Raw genomic sequence first — 15,855 nt, 5'->3', positions numbered from 1 at the left:
CTAGAATGTTCCCCACTCACACTCAAACTTCCCCGTGCTAATGGGCATACTGTCCGGGGCCCTAAGTATTCAGAGACTGGATCTTGGAATCAGTCTGCACTCAGCAGAAATCCTGCCACCATCTAGCTGGATGACAGTGATCAATGTTTAGCTGCTCTCTGAACTGCAAATCTCTCGTCATGAAGTAGGAGGAAATACACTTGCTCAAGGGTGCAGCTAGTGGTGGTGTGCCATATTGAACACTGCAGTTACAAGAAAAACATTATAAACAGTGTGCATATAAATGATCTCATTTCAGGGGGAAAATAGGCCTAGGTATGTAGATAAATCTCTGGCAAGACGGGCATCAGGCACTTACGAATGTCAGTAACTGCAGAGGGGAAACGTAACGCTCTTCATTTCTCATTTTTCCTTACCAATAATTTTCTCATTTCTTCATGCATATGTAATTAAGTTTTTGAAATGCTTATAAAATACAGTAATAAAATCCACCCTCTCCTGAGCCAGAGTGATAGTACAGCAGGTAGGGCATCTGCCCTGCATGTGTCCAACCCAGGTTTGATCCCCGGCACCCCATACACAAGCTCCCACCAAGCCCATCAGGAGTGATCTTTGAATGCAGAGACAGGAGGAAGCCCTGAGCACCGCCGGAAGTAGCCCCCAAACAAAAATACAAAACAAATCCATCAGTTCCTGTTTACCCCAGAAATTCAATAAATTTTTTTAAAGTTTGCTGTTTCCACTGGTGTATGTATGTATGTAGGTATGTATGTATGTATGTATTTGCTTTTTGGGTCACACCCGGCGATGCTCAGGGATTACTTCTAGTGGTGCTCGGGTGGCCATATGGGATTCTGGGAATCAAACCCAGTTGGCCACGTGCACAGCAAACGCCCTACCCACTGTGCTCTCGCTCCAGCCCCCCATTCAATAAATTTTAAAAGTTAAGCGAAACAACATGTTGCAGTAGATGGCAAGATCTGCTAGTGGTCAGAAGTGGTGGGTTCTCGGCCCAGTCCTGCCTCTTCCTCACTCTCAGGTAGCTTGAGTAAGTCTGTGAACATCCGATTCCTGGAAGGTTAGAGAAGCACCACAGATTTCCTCCCCCAACCCAAGCTGTGCTGATTATAGAGCACAAGCAAAGCACATGTACCCAGCACTAGACACACAGCTGCACCAATTTCAAGAGTGACAAACCAGATCACTGCTCACAATCACTGCTGTGAATGAAAGTGGCCTCAAAAGGCTAAGATGCACAGAGCTGGACCACCAGGGTTTCGGATGCTGCTGGTCTAGGGACCCCTTGGGACAAACCTCTGCACTAGAGACATGACCAAAAGCACAGGGTCTTCCGGTTCCAGCCCCAAGCCACCCCTAAGATGGGTGACCTTGAGCTGGTCTCTTCATCCACCTGCACCTGAGCGTCTTCACCAATCTAAAAACCTGTTTGAATCCTGCTAATACATACCATCTGCCCCCCAGATTTGGTTGAGAAATAAATGATGGAAACTTGTGAAAAGGAATGCATAATTCCTACTGAATTATGCAGAGAGCATTAATTATATAAGTTAGACGACTCAAGTGGAATTTAAATTATTTTTATTTTAGGAAATAGATTCTCAGTCACAGGGCTATCTATCAGCTTTGATCCCAGCAGGAAGACCCGGGTTTCTGGAGAGCAGGTTCGGACTGGGGAGCTCGACCCCTCTTGGTGAGAGAGAGAAGGTGAGGTGGCGAGAACAAGCAAGATGCAGATGATGACAAATGTAGATGATAACCAACAAGAATTTGAATTTGTTGAAGGCTTAGCATTTACCAGGGACTGGAGTCCTTGAAACACCCCAGTCTAGGAGGCAGCTTCCAAAAAATCTCAAGCTTCAAATGGTCAAATTCCCTAGAGGGCCACTTCCACCTCCTACAAGGCCATTTGTTAATCATCCAACTCAGACTTAACTCCTTGATTCGGGGCTCAGAACAGTGTCAAACTCAAGTTTGATATAACTGTTACTAATCTCTATTGGCTGAGGGACAGATTGACAATTTCAAGGGGCTTGGCCTTAGTTCTGAACCCCCAGTTCCTCTCTCCTAGTCTCCCCACAGTGGGTACCTCGTCATTCTCATTACTCCATCAAGCTCATTGTACTGCAGTGCTGTTTCTTTACTATCCTTTGTCCCGGTGAACTCTGTCCCCATTGTCTTCTGTGTATCTCTTAGGGCCTTCATCAGCCATTTTCGAAGAATGGGATATGAGATATGATAGGCCAGTGGCTGTGGGCACCCAGGATACCCAGCATCTCAGAGAAGGGGAGAGCCAAGCATCTTCCTCTTGGTCTGGCAGAGCCGGATTTAATTTCAGACACCCCCTACTTCTTACCTGAACTGAACGTGAAGTTTTCCAGAGCTCCTCTGAGCACAGAAGGGCTTCAACGCCCATCTTTTTCTTACCCCACCCCCATGAGGACCCTGATTTTACTCTGGATCAAGTGCATCCTATGCCTACTTTGCCCGATGTTTTGGAACAAGGCCTCCTGCCTAGGGAGATGTTAGCCTGATGGAAACCACAGGGTTTAACCCAACCGACAATTTTAGTAGATTCAATTTCATATGCTAAGCAAACCTAGTTATCAGCAGAAACACCCACCAGCCTGTCTCCTACTTCTCATCTTGTTGATAATTCTTCCCAGAATTTTTCGTAAAATATTGATGACAGTGATCACGGTTGCTTTGGGGGTGGGGCCCAATCTTTGTTCTTTATTCCTTTCCTCCATCCTTGGCTATGCTCTGCAGGGACCAGGCTCCATCAGTCCCAGTTCTTTGCTCTTACTTGTGTGTGCATTAAAATCGCAGGAGTCACACTTCATGGAGCCCAACAGAGCAGACAATTCTTTCTGGAATGAGCCTTCTCAGGAATGTGAGGCTCTCCTCCCAATAATTCCCCTCAGAAAAAAAAATAATAATAATGCCCCTCAGAGCACAGAGGAGACTCCTGATGTTGTAACAGAGCTGCAAACCCAGGGAATGTCGGCTGGCTTTCCCTGGGTCTGACGTGTCTGTGCTTTTCCCTGACTCTCATTCTAGCACGGAGGTTCCCAAACTTCTTTTCTGTCAGCCCCTTCCCACAGAAAAAAAAAAAGTCACTCAGTGTTCCTCTGAAAATCTGTTCTTTCTCAGCAAACAAAGTGCCTCTCAACTGCCCCCAAAGCTACTGCCCACTGATCCCATGGGTCAGCCCAGCCCCTCACACACCCTGTTGCCACATGCCAACACACTCAAAGGGGAGGACATGAAAACACCTGCGTGGCATCTGTGAGGAGACACTGCACCCCAACAAGCCTTCTTAAGACCATAATCCAGCCATGCTTCAGACTTCTCCCTTGTGATTCTGACCCACAGCAACCCAGCAAAGGGGCCACCAAGTGCCCCACCTCCAGAACCAGGAGTGAGGGCGTGAAGGTGGGAAACACCGTGTAAAGAAAAACCATCAATGTGCAGAAGAGATGATGAGGAAAATACAAAGTACCAACGAGATATGACTTTATACCATCAGCTCTCACACATTATCATCTCAGCACACCTCTACATTCTTAAATACATCAAGAACCCCAAAGAACTTTTTTATGTGCGAGTCAGATTAATTTATACTCGCTATGTTAGAAAATACAAAATTGTATGACTGAAACTCTACTCCTAACAAAATCATGGTGACTCAATACAAAAATATTTACTCGTATTTTTAAAATATTAACACTGACTATCTTTGTATGTGTACTTACTTTCAAATAAAATATAATTCTGGGAGCTGAGCTGAAGAGATAGTACAATGAGTAAGGTGCTTGCCTTGCTTGTGCCTGACTGGATTTGATCTTCAGAACCCCAAATCCAGCAGAAGTGATCCTTGAGCACAGAGTCAGGAGTGAGTCCTGAGCACCGCTTGGGATAGCCCAAAGACAAAAATTAATTAATTAATGGGCTGGAGCGATAGCACAGCGGGTAGGGCGTTCGCCTTACAAGCGGCCAACCTTGGCGACCCGAGTTCGATTCCTCCGCCCCTCTCGGAGAGCCCGGCAAACTACCGAGAGTATTCGATATGCCAGACACAGTAACAACAAAGTCTCCAATGGAGACGTTACTGGGCCCGCTCGAGCAAATTGACGATCAACGGGAGGGCCTTTAGGGCCTTAATTAATTAAATAAGTCCAGAAAGAGAATTCCATGGGCTGAGCACATTTTGCATGGAGGAGGGTGGGGTTCAATCCCATGGTCCTGCAAGCAGAGAATCAGCCCCCAAGTGGCACCAGATGCAGCCTAAAAATTAAGCGAAAATGTAGCATAGTTTTGAAAAATAACTATTTTCTGAAATAAAGCCCCAAAATACGATACTACTTTGTAGTTGTGCAAATCTGGCTAATAGAAGGAAGATGGGTGGGCTCTTATATCTGCTTCTGATTCCATCCACCGAAAGACTATACATGGTGCAGCCTCTGGAAAACTCTACCCTACTCACACAAGCAGGATAGGAGTCAAACTGTATCTTTTTTGTTTTCTTTTGTAGAGCTAGGGCTCAAACCCCAGGACTCACACACACTCTGCCACTGGGCCACATTCCTCACCTCAAACAGTGTCTTGATTTTAGCATGATAATGGTGTTGATTTTTCAAAGTCCCTAAAGAAGCCTAAGGGAGGGGCTGGAGCGATACCACAGGTGGTAGGGCATTTGCCTTGCACGTGGCTGACCCGGTTCGATTCTCAGCATCCCATATGATCCCCCACCAAGCATTGCCAGGAGTAATTCCTGAGGGCATGAGCCAGGAGTGACCCAAAAAGCCAAAAAAACAAAAGCAGCCTAAGGGAGTCTCAGGAGTTCTTGAACCACACTTAGGGAGAATGCCACTTTATGAGAAATTTTTAAAAACTGGATTGAACAGTGGGTTGGAGCAATAGCACAACGGGTATGGCATTTGCCTTGCACACGGCCGACCGGGGTTTGATTCCCAGCATCCCATATGGTCCCCTGAGCATCGCCAGGAGTAATTCCTGAGTGCAGAGCCAGGAGTAACCCCTGTGTATTGCTGGGGTGACCCAAAAAGAAAAACATTTTTTTTTAAAAAATTGGAGTGAACAGGACAAACTGTTGGTAAAGAGGTGGGTATCCAGGAGCCTGCTCGTACTAGCATTTCGAAGCAGGGTGATCTATAAGACAGATGAATGCATGTGACCCAGAATTCTAGTCCTAGATATTTATCCCCAGCAAATTCTCCTGTACAGGCAAAAGGAGCATTTGTCAACAGGCAAGTGAGTAAAGTAAAACATTTTACAGAAGAAACACGTTAGCTATGGACACAGGAACTGAACTGACTACATTGCGGAGATTCTCAAGTAAGGATGATACTTTAAAATACATATACACACTGCAGTCAATGAAGCACTCAGTACCATAGCCAAGATGTGGAGACAAACCAAACGTCAAACAGCAGATGAAGGGCTAAAGAAATTATATAACAAATACTGTCACTGTCACTGTCCTCCCGTTGTTTATCAATTTGCTCGAGAGGGCCCAGTAATGTCTCCATTGTGAGACTTGTTGTTACTGTGTTTGGCATATCGAATACGTTACGGGTAGCTTGCCAGGCTTTGCCATATGGGTGAGATACTCTCGGTAGCTTGCCGGGCTCTCCGAGAGGGGCGAAGGAATTGAACTGGGGTCGGTCAGGTCGGCCGCGTGCAAGGCAAATGCCCTACGGCTGTAAGAAAAGATGAAATGTTGCAGTTTGATACAACTTGGAGGGAACTAGAAGGTATCATGGTAAGCAAAGTGAGAGGGTGAGAGACAATTACTAGATAATGTCACTCACCTGTGGCACACAGCGGCCCAAGGCAAAGGAAGGGAGTTATCAAATGACAAACCCTCAACCCCAGGTGACAGAACTGAGATGGCCCAGTAAGGGAAATGGGGGTTGGAAAGATGATGTAAACTGGGTATAACTTAAGGACATTGGTCGAGGGTCCTAGGCACTTTGGTAATCGGGAGATAAATGTATGTCAAAACCCTAAGCATTAACACTCTTGTAAACACGTGACCCACATGATAATAGCTGAATATTTTAATGCATTTTCCAAGGAGGTGGGATTCATAGGGGCATTGAAACCATGGCGGAGGGACGCTGACACTTGTGGCAGGTGTGGAAATACTGTGTGCCTGAAATTCTTACTAACAATATTTAAGTCAGTGCCCAAATAAAAATTTGGGAAGAAAAAAAGAAGTGAAAATGAGATTTTAAGTACATACAACATTGAGCCGAGAATTTAGGAAAAACTGGACCACACTAAATATATACACACAGACAGACACACACACACACATTCACACACACATCACTCCATTTGTATCAAGTACATAAATAAATGTTTTATTGTTATAAATGTAATGCATTGGGCTGGAGAGATAGCACAGCGGGTAGGGCGTTTGTCTTGCACGCGGCCGACCCAGGTTCAATTCCCAGCATCCCATATGGTCCCCTGAGCACAGCCAGGAGTAACTCCTGAGTGCAGAGCCAGGAGTAACCCTTGTGCATCGCCAGGTGTGACCCCCCCCAAAAAAAAATAAATGTAATGCAGAGCAAACGACATCCCCACAAAAGCATATTCCTGAACCCTCTCTAACGTACAAGCAAACCTATGCTATGCAGGTCCCAAGCGCCCTCTGGGTGTCACAAAGGGGCACGCCGAGGCCTGGGGGCATCAGGAAGCTGTCCTTCACCAGCTAGCACAGTGAAGAGCACTGAGGAGTATCGTATGTGTGTGCTGACGGACGCACGAGACTCTTCAAGAGAAGACTGTTCAACGGCAGGAAAGAACACAGGCCTACAACCCCATGATAAACATTTGGCAAAAGCACACAGATCCCTGGGCACACAAGAGCGTGGGAGGCAGTGGGGACAGCAGGCACAGCAGGGCCAGGATGCAAGGAGTCCAAATCACGTGCCGGCCCCTTCAGACCAGTGTTTCTCAACCTCATCCCAACTGTGGCGCCCTGCGGCCGTGTCCCATGTTGTGCCCTCCCGGTGTTTCTCACTCCACTCATGTGACTTTCACCTGTGACTCCTGGGAATGTCCTGGGGGGGGGCTCAGAGGGGCCACAGTGTCCACAGCAGAGGTTCTCTGTGATGGACATAAGCATGACCTGAGCAGGACCCTGGAAGGGGAGTCTCCAAGAAACCCCCTTAGCCCAAATGACTCCAGGGGTTAAAACAATGGCTGCTTGTTTCTAGAAGAATATTGGACAGTGAGGAAGTCCCGGAAAAATAACCAGATGGTCAGGCAGCAGATATGAGAGCATGTCCTCGAAGGCTGGGTATGCCAGGGACAGGGTGCTTACCCACGGTACTGCCTCTCCACCCCACCCCCACCCAGGAACACAGTATCTTTTTGTTTGGTTGGATTTTATTTGGGAACCACACCTGAAGATGCTCAGGGGTTACTCCTGGCTCTACACTCACTCCTGGTGGGGCTCAGGGATGCCAGGGATCAAACCTGGGTTGGCCACATGCAAGGCAAGCGCCCTGCCCACTGTAATATCACTCCAGCCCCAGAACCCTGTATCTTAAAACCAAAACTCCTGGGACCCAGGGAGATAGCTCATGAGGCTCAAGCCTCAATCCTGCACGGCCCCAGCACCACTAGGCATGGCCCTGGAAGGTGCTGGCTCTGTTCGGATGGAATGATACCTCAATGTACCCACAAAACTACCAAGCCTGCACAGCTGAGCCAAATACCACTGGGAGTGGGGGTCTGGGGCCTGGGTACTGCAGATTTTCACCCCACCCCTTATATTCCCCCGGAAAAAAGAAAAATTTAAATTTACAAGTCAAGCAAGCAAAGTGAAAGCATATTCTATCTGCCTACCTTGATACATACAGAGGTTGGACTGATCAAGAAAGGCAAGTGCAGGGCTGGAGCAATAGCACCACAGATAGGGCTGTTTGTTTGCCTTGAACGCAGCTGATCCAAGCTCAATTTCAGCATCCTATATGGTCCCCTGAGCACCGCCAGGAGTAATTCCTGAGTGCAGAGCCAGGAGTAACCCCGGTGCATTGCTGGGTGTAACCCAAAAAGCACTGTAGCACTGTTCTCCCATTGCTCGTCGATTTGCTTGAGCGGGCCCAGTAATGTCTCCATTGTGAGAATTGTTACTGTGTTTGACATATCGAATACAACCCGGGCAACCCGGGTTCGATTCCTTTGCCCCTCTCGGAGAGCCCGGCAAGCTAGCGAGAGTATCTTGCCCGCACGGCAAAGCCTGGCAAGCTACCCATGACGTATTCAATATGCCAAACACAAAAAGAAAAAGAAAAAGTAAGAAACCCAGGTGCATCTCATTCACAGCGGTGGGAATGCAAATTGGAACAGCATCAATGCAAAAAGGTAAGGAGATTCCAGAACATTTTCGAATCCTTGGTACCACATGGCACCCCCAGACCAACAGTTGTAGCAGGGGAGGTCCCCCAAGCACTGCCCGTGGAGGCCTTTGAGGTTCCCAGGCACTGCAGCGTGATCCTAGAGGTCCTGAACACTGCAGGGGCGGGAGAGGTACTAATCAGAACCGCTGCCCTGAACGCTGCTGGGAGGCAGGAGTCCCCGATGGCCAGTGCTTGCTTCTCCACCCACCCAGCCCCCGAGCATTGTACTCAGAGACGCCCCACACCTTACGGTTCACAAGCACCTCGAGTGCAGTGTTCTTAATGCTCACGGTCTCGTCAAATCACAACACACCACCACCAGGAGGATGAACAGGCTGAACCAAGAGGCGAAAGGAAGAGAGGTCTCGCCGGGCACAGGGACAAAAGACAGAGAGGTCTCCACCGGACGCCTTCTCCCTCCAATGTACAGGGACGTGTCCTTCCTACTGCCAAAAGCCCTCTAGAAAACTGACAGGGAGGGAAGAGGAAGAAAGAGAGGGAAAGAAAGAGATAAAGAGAGAGAGAGACAGACAGACAGAGAAGAGACAGAGACAGAAACAGAGAGTTGGGCCAGAGACAGCTCAGCAGGGCTGAGTGCTGACCTTGCTTGTGAGAGCCTGGAGTTCAATCCCCAGCATCATTTGACCTTCTGAGCACCCCCTGAGCACCACCAAGGATTCCCCCAGAGCCCAGAGGTAGTAATAGCTTCTGAGCACCAAGGGTACGCCCAAAAACAAACAGGAAAAAAAATATGGAAATTATAAATCCGTGGTTAAAGTATTTAGGGAAAAGACTAGAAGCAGGGTAGGAAACTGAACACCAAATATAGAGAAGTTTCTGGGAAACAGGCTGGCTCCAAGCTAAATCCTCGCCAGGACAGAGACCCTGTGAAGCAGCCATTCTTACTGATGGTGGGGGCCCTCAATTCCCACCCCAAACCTCAAAATGAGGGCCTTCCCCCACCTCTCCACAGTCCCCACCCAAATTCCACACCAATTACACGGGGGCCTGGCTCCACAGTCCTCCTCTCTGTGCCACGCTGCCAGGAATACTTTATTAATGAGAGGGAGCCATAAAGCCACAGACCTCCATCTGCTCCGGAACAACCCAGCCCAGGCGGGCAGCACCCCAGCTCACAGCCCACCCTCCCGCCGCCAAGCCCCACGCAGCCCAGGTCCCTCTAATCAGTAGGTGTGCTGCGGGCGCAGGCCAGGCCAGCTACTTAGACAGACCCCCGCCAGCCGCCACAGCAGCTCCAGGCCCGGCTGCTCCCGCCACTCCTGGGACCCCTCTGGCTGCCCTCTGCATCCCCCAAGCTCAGCACCATGTCGCTGGCACACACGGCTGCCGAGTACATGCTCTCGGATGCCCTGCTGCCCGACCGCCGGGGGCCTCGCCTCAAGGGCCTGCGCCTGGAACTGCCCCTGGACCGGATGGTCAAGTTCATCGCTGTTGGCTTCCCCTTGTTGCTGATGTCCCTGGCGTTTGCTCAGGAGTTCTCCTACGGTAAGTGGCTGCCCAGACCCAAGGGGGTCTCGTTTTGCAGGGGTCTGAGCGGAGACAGCTCCCGTTGTGTGGCCAGCACACTACCGGAAGCAGAGGAGGCTGGGGGCTGGGATGCTGTGATGCACACAGAGAGAGAGAGAGAGAGAGAGAGAGAGAGAGAGAGAGAGAGAGAGAGAGAGAGAGAGATGCATTTCCAGAAGTTATTGATAGGAGACGATTCATTCTCATTGCAGTATCTGTAGATTGCGTGGCACTGCAATACTTAGCTTTAATTCTGCAAACAGATAGTACAGAGGGGTAGGGTGCTTGCTTTGCATATGGCTGATCTGGGTTCGATCCTTGGCATCCCATATGGTCCCCTGAGCACCAGCAAAAGAGATTCCTAGAAAGGGAGCTCAGATAGAGAAGGGAACACCAAATAAAGGGTGTTGGGAGGATCCTTCCAGGATGGGAGAAGCATGCTGAAAGTAGACTATAGACCAAACATGATCGTCACCCATTGCCTCTTTTGCAAACCACAACACCCAGTAAGAGAGAGAGAACAAAAGGAAATACCCTGCCACAGAGGCAGGGTGGGATGGGGGGGTGGGGGGGATACTGGGATCCGTGGTGGTGGGAAATGGGCACTGGTGGAGGGACGGGTATTTGATCACTGTATAATTGAAACCCAAGCACAAAATTTGTAAGTCTACAACTGTACCTCATGATGTCTCACTAATAAAAATGTTTAAAAATTTTTCAAAAAGTGATTCCTGGGTGCAGAGCCAGGAGTAACCCCTGAGCATTGCCACGTATGACCCACCCAGAAAAAATCATAATAAATACATTTTTTAAAATAACCTTTGATTCTACTTCGCATGTGAGAGGCGGGAATGGGGGAGGGGAGAGGAGAGGCAAACTCCCTTGGCCCTTCCAGACTTGAGAGGATGAGGCTCTGGACAGCGTCTGCCCTGACCAGAAGTGGGGGCGAGCTGGATCCAGTACTGCCATACCTCCCTCCAGTCACAATCACAGTCACAATCCAGCCTCAGCCTGAGTGCCAGTATTGGGAACCACAGCAGGGCCCCTCCCCCTCTGGAAGAGCCTCAAGACTTCCAGGAAGTGGTTTTGTTCCCCAGCCATGCGATGTCACTGCTTTTCCTAAGGATGTGCATCAACCCAGCAACATGGGGGCAAGCACTGCTCCCCCGTGTGCCTATTTCAGCAGATGACGGAGCCACGAGAAAGCCAGAGCCTCTTCTCCGAGCCAACACTGCATCCTCTCTCCCCTGTAGAGCTCAGTGGCCCTAGAATTAATCTCATAGCCAACCTTTCCCAAAGTAGGCAATACCGCCCCTGGGGCGTTGGGGGGGGGGGGCAATCAAAGGATGGGGAGGGGTTTCTGCGTGTTTACTTCAAGGCTTGTTTCCAGAGGACCGCTGAGTCATTAGGGGTTTTGTTTGTTTTGGAGAGAGGTAAAATGCCAGTCAGTCTGGGGGCCTCTGATGCCACCTCTCTCGGCCAGAGGCTGGACCCCTATGCCACTGATGATGTCACACAAACATCAAAGGCAGCCTGGACCATAGCAAGCCTGTGCCAGATACTGGACACTGTCCCGGCACATCCCCTAGGGATGGCACTGTGCTGAGCCCAGGAAGCTGTGTCTTTGGGGAGGACGATGCTGACCAGGCACAGAAATGACATGGCCAGGACAGAGCACACAGTGGACTCCACCTGCCCAGCCTCATGCCGGGCACCGAACTCCCACTGCAGGCTCTCCCATCAGCTGCTTCTCCCCCGGGAACTTCAGTGCCCGGCAGGCCGCCTTCGTGGACAGTTTCTGCTGGGAGTCCCTGGTCCATCACGAGCTGGAGGGGTCTGGCCAGTACAAGACCAAATCGCTGTGGCCTCATAAGGTAAGGGGAGGGATGCTGGGAGAAAGCTTTCCTTGCCCTCTTGCCACTGTGGCACCAACTCCAGGCTCTTGGAGACCCTCGAGTACCTGTGATCTTTGGGGGTCTCCGACAACTCTGACCAGAAGCTTTATGCTGGGGGCAGAACCCCAGTGATGCTGGTTGACCAGCTGTTCAAAGTGCTCTCCCTGGGGGCTGGGAGATGGTACTGCAGTTAGGTCACCCAAGGCCCACTATCAGCAGGTGGTCCCGAAGCATCATTACTGCGCGGGAGGGGGGGGTAGGGAGGGAGGGTTGGCGGAGCACAGCCAGGGTAGCATGGGTACCCCTATACTGTAGGACAGGGCAGCATACACTCCTTAAGTCTTTGCAGTGAAGTGCTGGCCCAGTTGGCCAAAAACGGCCGGTGGGGCCCCTGGACCTCCTAAGGACCACCTGGGAAGCACCCAAGAACCCCTGCATGGGGAAAGCCTCAACTGTGTGTCTGGGGAGGGGGGGAGCGTGAGATCCACTGTTCCTTTCTCCGGGGCCTTGCGCACATGGCTGGCTCACAGAGGGCCTGGGAAGTCCTTTACCACACTGCCCGCCTGCAGCTGGGAGCAGGCCTGGGGCCAGGAGCTCAGCTCCCTCTCATCCCACAGGCCCTCCCGTACTCCCTGCTGGCCCTAGCCATAGCCATGTACCTGCCAGCCGTGCTGTGGCAGTACGTGGCCGCGCCTGCGCTCACCTCAGACCTGCTCTTCATCATCAGCGAGCTGGACAAGTCCTACAACCGCTCCATCCGCCTGGTGCAGCACATGCTGAAGATCCGCCAAAAGAGTTCCGACCCCCATGTGTTCTGGGACGAGCTGGACAAGTAAGTCAGTCCTTCCTCTCCTCTCTCAAGGGCTGGGTGCTCAGGACCGAGTACCCTAGCAGAGAAACCCCTACCCAACCTCTGGACAGTACTTGAGAGGGCACCATACTAGCCACCTCATGCCACTTGCCTCCTTGCATTTCTGCTCTGGGAGCAGCCTCCAGCTGTGGGGTGAATGCACTGAGCCCCCAGAAGCTGCATCTCTCTCCACGAAGCCTATCACAAATGAGTCCCAGCTCAAAAACTCACACAGCTCTCCTAGACCTACTGAACCACCCCCAAATTTCTCCAAGGCTCTTTGGACACTCTGTCACCAATTCCTTTTCCAAATTTCCCTCACAACCAGAAGCCCTACCCTCTAACCAAGCATGCTTCTCCTCTTGGGAACTAAGCATCCAGCCATTGGTGACAGGCCTCGGCACTATTCCAGGCGTCAGACACGTCTGTATGTGGCCTGGGACGCAGCTTGGTGGGAGAGGCTTGCCTGGCACACGTCAGGCCCGGGTTCAGTCCTTAGCAACACTAAAAACAAAAACAGAAGGCTGGAGCGATAGCACAGTGGATAGGGCATTTGCCTTACACACGGCCCACCCTGGTTCCATTCCCAGCATCCCATATGGTCCCCCGAGCACTGCAAGAAGTAATTCCTGAGTGCATGAGCCAGGAGTAACCCCTGAGCATCGCTGGGTGTAACCCAAAAGAAAAAAAAAACAGATACGTGTATGCATGCATGTGTGTTAGGTAAAGGTGTATAACAAAGTCACACATACTCACACAAGGCTCTAAACTATCAAAACAGACCAGGAGTAAGCCTGAGTCACAGGTAAAGCACCTGCTAGAAGATAATGGGGGTAGGGAAGTTCAGCAGAGAGTCTGTAGCGATTTCCCACACCCCATCGGGTCCCGCAAGCCCTGCCAGGAGTGATCCCTGAACGCAGAGCCAGGAGTCAGCCCTGAGCGTGGCCAAGCATGGAAAAAAAAAAATGTCAGCAGAGAAGGAGGTCAGGCTAGCTGGGAGGCTGCGTGATGGTGCGGTTTTAAATGAGGGGGATGGGCTCAGCTAAGCTAAGGTTCAAAACCGTATTCCAAGTGAAGTCTGTGTGCATATTCCATCCCTGCTGCCACGTGTCTGAGCTGCCTCCCACCTCCGGAAGGCAGCTCTGAGAGAACTCTCTCCTTAAAGGCCACACCATCCTCTCTCCTAACTTCCACAGTCACTGAGGTTGGTATCCAGCATTTTAGCAACTCACCAAGTGCTATTTTCATTCCAATTTGCAAATCTTATCTGGCCCTTTCTGTGAGCCAGAGCAGAGACTGAGAACTTCTTCAGCTCTGCCGAGACCAACTTACACAATTCTCGAACAAATGCTCGCTAGTGTGTTTGGCTTCACACACACACACACACACACACACACACACACACACAAATGAACTGCCTAAAAATCACAGAGTATACACTAGGAACCAGAGGGTATTCAGACTCCTGGTCCAGTGCTGAACGAATAAACCTGCGGCAGGCTGGAGCGACAGCACAGTGAGTAGGCTCCCAGCTTTGCATGTGGCTGACCCATGCTCAAACCCTAGCACCCCATATGTTTCCACCAAGCCCTGCCAGGAGTGATTCCTGAGCACTCAGCCAGGAGTAAGCCCTGAGCACTGCTAGATATGTGCCCCAAAAATGAATAAATAAGCCTATTGCTTCTGTGGGACCTGAGCTCAGAGGCCTAGTGGGTCCTGCTGGGCAAGACTGCTGACCATTCTCTGAGCGACAGCTGGGCGGACCTCACTGCACTCAGAGCTGGGACAGTGACCCTGTCCTCATGCTCTTCCCTTTGAAGAGAAGGTGTCTGTGCTCAGTCCTGGGAGCCCCGTAGCCCATGCCTTGCCCTTGCCTGTGGCCCCTCCTGACCCGGCCCCTCTCTCCGTGCCCAGGGCCCGGAAGGAGCGCTACTTCGAGTTCCCCTTGCTTGAGCGCTACCTGGCATGTAAGCAGCGTTCCCACTCACTCGTGGCCACCTACCTCCTGAGGAACTCACTCCTGCTCCTACTCACAGCCGCCGCCTACCTGTACCTGGGCCACTTCCACCTGGACGTCTTCTTCCAGGAGGAATTCAGCTGCTCCATCAAGTCGGGGCTGCTCCGTGCCGAGCCCCAGGTGCCGCCGCTGGTCACCTGCAAGCTGACTTCCCTGGGTGTCTTCCAGGCGGTCAGCCTCTGCAGTGTCACCGTCTACACCCTCCTGGTCCCGGTCATCCTCTACAACCTAACGCGACTCTGTCGCTGGGACAAGAGGCTCCTCTCGGTCTATGAGATGCTGCCAGCCTTTGACCTCCTCAGCAGGAAGATGCTGGGCTGCCCCATCAATGACCTCAACGTCATCCTCCTCTTCCTCCGCGCCAATGTCTCCGAGCTCATCTCATTTAGCTGGCTGAGTGCACTCTGCGTGCTGAAGGACACCACCACCGAGAAGCACAACATTGACACAGTGGTCGATTTCATGACGCTGCTGGCAGGCCTGGAACCCTCCAAACCCAAACACCTCACCTCCCGCCGCTGCGATGAAAATCCCTAGTTAAGAAACCAGGGAAGGGGCAAGACAACATCCTGGAGAGTCAGACTCTCCTTCCTCACAACAAAATGAGACCGGCCTGTAAAGTATGACCCACTGCAGAACTGTCATGCTTAGGTTCCATTCAATCGTCACCACGTTTTTCCAGAATGTGAGAAGATACCATCCACATATGGAACTGAGTCTGAAAGTTGGAGCTAAAGATTTCAAGAGCTTAAAAAAAAAATCATGCCCAGGGCATGAAGTGGGAAGAGGAAAGAAACTGGAGTGAAAGTCCTTTCATGCTCTCCTTACATGCTGGAATCTTCCATCTGGAAAGGAAGCTCTCGAGGATGTTGTGGAGGCAGATTCCTATTTACTACAAGCCCTGCTAGGTCACAGCTCATCCTGAAGAGCAAGGGCAAGAGAATAAAGATGTGAGCTTCCTGAAAACCTTTTCTTTTTCTTTTTCTTTTTTCTTTTTGGGCCACACCCAGTGATACTCAGGAACTACTCCTGGTTCTGCACTCAGGAATTACTCCTGGTAGTGCTCAGGGGACCATATCGGATGCCGGGAATCAAACCCAGGTCCTCTGT

The 15,855-nt window shown here is 50.7% G+C and overlaps 1 protein-coding gene across 1 annotated transcript; it reads left to right on the top strand.

Annotated features, from left to right (window-relative positions):
* Window positions 1-9,781: 9,781 nt before the first annotated feature.
* PANX3 (pannexin 3) lies at window positions 9,782-15,282 on the top strand. The gene is made up of 4 exons (XM_056115231.1): window positions 9,782-9,962; window positions 11,715-11,857; window positions 12,496-12,710; window positions 14,643-15,282. Exons 1-4 carry the CDS (start codon window positions 9,782-9,784, stop codon window positions 15,280-15,282), a joined length of 1,179 nt encoding a protein of 392 aa, XP_055971206.1.
* The last annotated feature ends 573 nt before the right edge of the window (window positions 15,283-15,855 follow it).

This window comes from Sorex fumeus, unplaced genomic scaffold, assembly GCF_029834395.1.
Source record: "Sorex fumeus unplaced genomic scaffold, SorFum_2.1 ptg000028l, whole genome shotgun sequence".
Lineage (NCBI taxonomy): Eukaryota > Metazoa > Chordata > Mammalia > Eulipotyphla > Soricidae > Sorex > Sorex fumeus.
The sequence above is the reverse complement of the archived record's forward strand: the minus strand, read 5'-3'. Positions and strand labels throughout refer to the sequence as shown.

Bases quoted from the DNA above. Each gene is read 5' to 3' on its own strand.
- PANX3 (XM_056115231.1), top strand. From the start codon at position 9,782: ATGTCGCTGGCACACACGGCTGCCGAGTACATGCTCTCGGATGCCCTG. The intron at 9,963-11,714 runs GTAAGTGGCTGC...CTCCCACTGCAG, and splicing joins TGCTCAGGAGTTCTCCTACG to GCTCTCCCATCAGCTGCTTC. The intron at 11,858-12,495 runs GTAAGGGGAGGG...CTCATCCCACAG, and splicing joins AATCGCTGTGGCCTCATAAG to GCCCTCCCGTACTCCCTGCT.